Source organism: Lygodium microphyllum, chromosome 17 (genome assembly GCF_053477565.2).
Source record: "Lygodium microphyllum isolate KBCC chromosome 17, Lygodium_microphyllum_v1.1.10, whole genome shotgun sequence".
Classification (NCBI taxonomy): domain Eukaryota; kingdom Viridiplantae; phylum Streptophyta; class Polypodiopsida; order Schizaeales; family Lygodiaceae; genus Lygodium; species Lygodium microphyllum.
The window spans coordinates 51,071,126-51,075,028 of record NC_141151.1 but is presented as its reverse complement, the minus strand read 5'-3'; the positions used below and the strand labels follow the sequence as shown (position 1 = coordinate 51,075,028).

Here is a 3,903-nt window from a genome sequence, read left to right as displayed (position 1 = left end):
TATCCATGCATGCATTTGCAAGACTCGAGGATATTTTAGTCATTGTGCCTCTCTCCCTCTCTCTCCCTCCCTCCCTCCCTCCCTCCCTCCCTCCCTCCCTCCCTCTCTCTCTCTCTCTCTCTCTCTCTCTCTCTCTCTCTCTCTCTCTCTCTCTCTCTCTCTCTCTCTCTCTCTCTCTCTCTCTCTCTCTCTCTCTCTCTCTCTCTCTCCGCGTCCTACATACAAGCACATGCATGCATGTAAATTTTTTGTGTTGTGAGTAGAGATATTTTTGTATATATAATTACTTTTGTGTGTGTATATACATACACATACCCATATATAGATACATACTTGCACTAATTACATATATCTATGCAAATATATGCACATATATGTGTACAAACAAACATGCACACAAACATATATATATATATGTATATTAAATATTTTATTGCACACTAATGTTCAAGGAAGAAATTCCAAACTCAAAAGTTACATGAGCTTCAAGTATAATGATATTGCACTAGCATGTCAACAATCATTATAGTTCCAAACTTGAGTAGTGTAACTATGCAAGTTTTGAAAGAATAGTGTTGGTGGTTAACATTGCATACCATGTAAAAATTGGATAATATCCATAACATCTTACTTGTACCTTCATGCCATACAAAATAACTTATAAATGAGCAAAGACATTCTCACAACTTAAAATCATCACAATGAATGTTCTTGCTCTTTGTCACATAAGATGACCATTTCAAATATCACTTAGAATAATCATAAATGATATTGTTTCAAAATGGGACTAAAAATGTTGGCTAAAGCGTTCCACAAGGTGCAATTATAAGCCTAAAGTTAACGTAGTTTATCTATACTTATCTCATGACATTACATATTTATGAGCTTGAATTCTCACAAGGCATGCAAAGAAAAGTGTGACCTTGAACAAGGGATTCAAACCCATCATTTACTACACTCCACTTTTAGTATAATTATGTTATCACCAAAGGCAAAGGAGTTGATCTTGAAACAACAATGAGGCTCAAGATTTTCCAATCCCCATGAGCATAAGAAAACATTTATTTATTGCTTAGTGTTGAGACAATTCTTAATTGTCTTGTTTGAAGTGGCCATTAATATTCTAGTATGATTTATATTGATATTGTTGAGAAAGGTTTTGTTGATATTGATTTTGTATGTGTCCAAAGATAATTCCAAAGTGAATGATAGTAATCTTGCATAATGCCAAGAATGAAACAATGTACATTTCTAAAAGACCTAATACATGAAAGAGAAAAAGATAAGTCTATGAGGCATTATGGGTTGCTCTAATATGTACATAAGTGGGGACATGGAGAAGTGGTCATAGAAGCTTGTCTTCACTTTGCATTCAAGAATATCAGATAAAGGGTAGGGAAGAAACCACATGAGGCTTGTTTCACTTTTCTTATGGCATTATGAAAGTATCAATCTTGACCGTCTTCTTCAATTAGTACACTATACCCAACATCCTTGGTCATCTATTCCAACATTCATGCTAAAAGGTGCTTTCCAACCAATCGCATGGGATTGAATGTGTCTAACGCAAGTTTGACCCATGAAAGGCTTTAAACCTTAGGAAATAGTTTCTCACCCAATTTTGGCACAAGGATGAGTGGTTGGGTGCATAATGATGGTGGAAGGAGGTGGATGGGGGCAAGGCCAAGCAATAAAGGTGGGTTTTTGATCTCCAGGCATGTAGACAATAGGTGGGCAAGGAACCTGCAAGTGGAAGTAAGGTTAGCAAAGTAGTAAATAATGCATGAGAGAGAGAGAGAGAGAGAGAGAGAGAGAGAGAGAGAGAGAGAGAGAGAGAGAGAGAGAGAGAGAGAGAGAGAGAGAGAGATGTATAATCTTTCCCTTTGAGTAGAATTGGACTATGCATCTTCTTTCATGCTAATGTAGTTGGTTTGGGGAGAATGTAGTAAGGCCGAGAATCTTATTAATTAACTAGAACGGTCTTATCCTTTGGATTAGTTGTCCTAGCATTGTTCTATTGTTTGGGTCAATTGTGCTAGCAATATTTTTTTATACTTTGGGTCACCACAATGCTATATACTTTGGGTCTCACAGTAGCGGTTGTTGGATTAATTATACTATTTTGTGTGTTTCAATTCATATACTAGATGTGTCTTTGTGTGCTTAATTTAGATCTTTAATTATTTGTCCTAATGGGGAGTTAAGGGAACCCAAGGTTTGAACTGAGAGACCCACAATACTCAACCTACGCTCAAACCACTAAGCCATGACCACATTGGCGCCTTTTTCCTTGATTTGTTGGAGATCCAACTTAATTATATAATAATTTAAGAATTTCTCATTTATTTGTTGTGTGTGTGTGTGTGTGTGTGTGGGTGGGGGGGGGGCCGCGACAACACAGACACAGAGAGAGAGAGAGAGAGAGAGAGAATACCGGCTCAGCAAACTTCTCGACGATGGGACTGCAGCTGGTGGTTCTGGGATGAGAAGGAGGAGGAGGAAGAGGAAGAGGGCGCAGCTGAAGGTGGAGGTGCTGCAAATCCTGAATGTACCGTCGATGAGTCGTCGACGAAGGGATCTGCGCTGCAGCGCCCGTGATCGATTGCATGTCGCCAGCTGCAGCGCCTGCGCCGCCGCCTGCTGTGAGAGCTGCCAGCCTCAGCAATATCGTCGACGGTAGTGAGGACGATGATGATGACGATGATGACGGTGGCAGTGACGATAGCGATGACGACGATGATCGCATCTTGAGGCAGTGGTAGCAGCACGAGAAGACGGCGCTCACCGACAGGATGCTCATCACCACCAGCGACGTACCCACCAAAAACGACACGCCCGGCCTCGCGCCGCCCATCATGCCCCCATGATCCGACGAGCTCAACGCCAACGAGAAATTGTTGCTGTGTATGTGAGATGAGCTCACAAGGATCGCATACTGAAACCGCATCGCCATCTCTCTCTCTCTCTCTCGCTCTCTCTCTCTCTCTCTCTCTCTCTCGACCAGCCCTTACCACTATCGAAAGCTTCTACCTTAACCTCCACACACGTGTTTCCAAGAGCTTAAGAGCTATGCCTTAACCACCAAACAATACCGCTTAATCACCAAGCGCTTCTACGTCCATATATGAGGCTAAGATATTCATCTAATGAGGTAAGCCCCTAGCCCCACACAGCCACTTATAAGATTGCACATTGTAATATGCGTATAAGTAGGTCTTATAAGTCCCTAGCGCCACACCTAACCACTTAGCCTATCAAGTCTTATAAGTCCCTAGCCCCACAGCAAACCACTTATAATGCACATGTACTATGTCTATGCTTATTACATCTTCAGATACCAACCAACCACACATGAGTGTAAATCCCTACCCCAACAAAATCATCCAACACTCAACACCTTTAAATGCATAACTCAACAATCAACCAAAAACACCCCTAAACAAGCTAAGGTCTAGGTCCCTAGCTTTGACCAATCATGTCAAACAAACACATACGCCATTGGGCTCCAAGCATAATGAAGTCCAACCATCTAGGTCAAACAATGACCTAAAGACCAAGTTTTGTGTGTGCGTGTGTGGGTGTGTCTGTGTGTGTGTGTGTGGCCCTTAACCATAATGGTTTCGGAAATAGAGTCCCTTAGCTACAAGCTCTCATATTTGTCTATGAGTATGCCACTCTTTCTTCTAACACAAGTGTGAGACAATTGGAAGCTCTATTATCGTGCTCCCAAACTTTTTCACTTTCATATGGACACTTTTGTGTGCCTCTAGTTCAACCTCTCCCTCATGACTATCTTGGAAACACTTCCAAAATAAGGCTTGTTCTTTGCATCTCCTATTAATATCCTAGTTGTCATCCACAAGTAGAAGCTTCCAAAGACATCTCTAACAAAACATTAGAGAC

At 41.2% G+C, this 3,903-nt stretch overlaps 1 protein-coding gene across 1 annotated transcript; it reads right to left on the bottom strand.

Moving 5' to 3' along the window:
- Positions 1–1,225: 1,225 nt before the first annotated feature.
- Positions 1,226–3,171, bottom strand: LOC148021883 (uncharacterized). Its single transcript, XM_087696673.1, has 2 exons — positions 2,435–3,171; positions 1,226–1,743 (listed from the first exon to the last, which is right to left on the bottom strand). The coding sequence occupies exons 1-2, from the start codon at positions 2,951–2,953 to the stop codon at positions 1,612–1,614; spliced, it is 651 nt and encodes a 216-aa protein (XP_087552799.1). The 5' UTR covers positions 2,954–3,171; the 3' UTR covers positions 1,226–1,611.
- Between the last annotated feature and the right edge of the window lie 732 nt (positions 3,172–3,903).

Excerpts from the sequence above, each read along its gene's own strand:
- LOC148021883 (XM_087696673.1), bottom strand. The coding sequence starts at position 2,953 with ATGGCGATGCGGTTTCAGTATGCGATCCTTGTGAGCTCATCTCACATA. Across the intron at positions 1,744-2,434 it reads TCGAGAAGTTTGCTGAGCCG|GTTCCTTGCCCACCTATTGT; the intron begins GTATTCTCTCTC and ends TTCCACTTGCAG.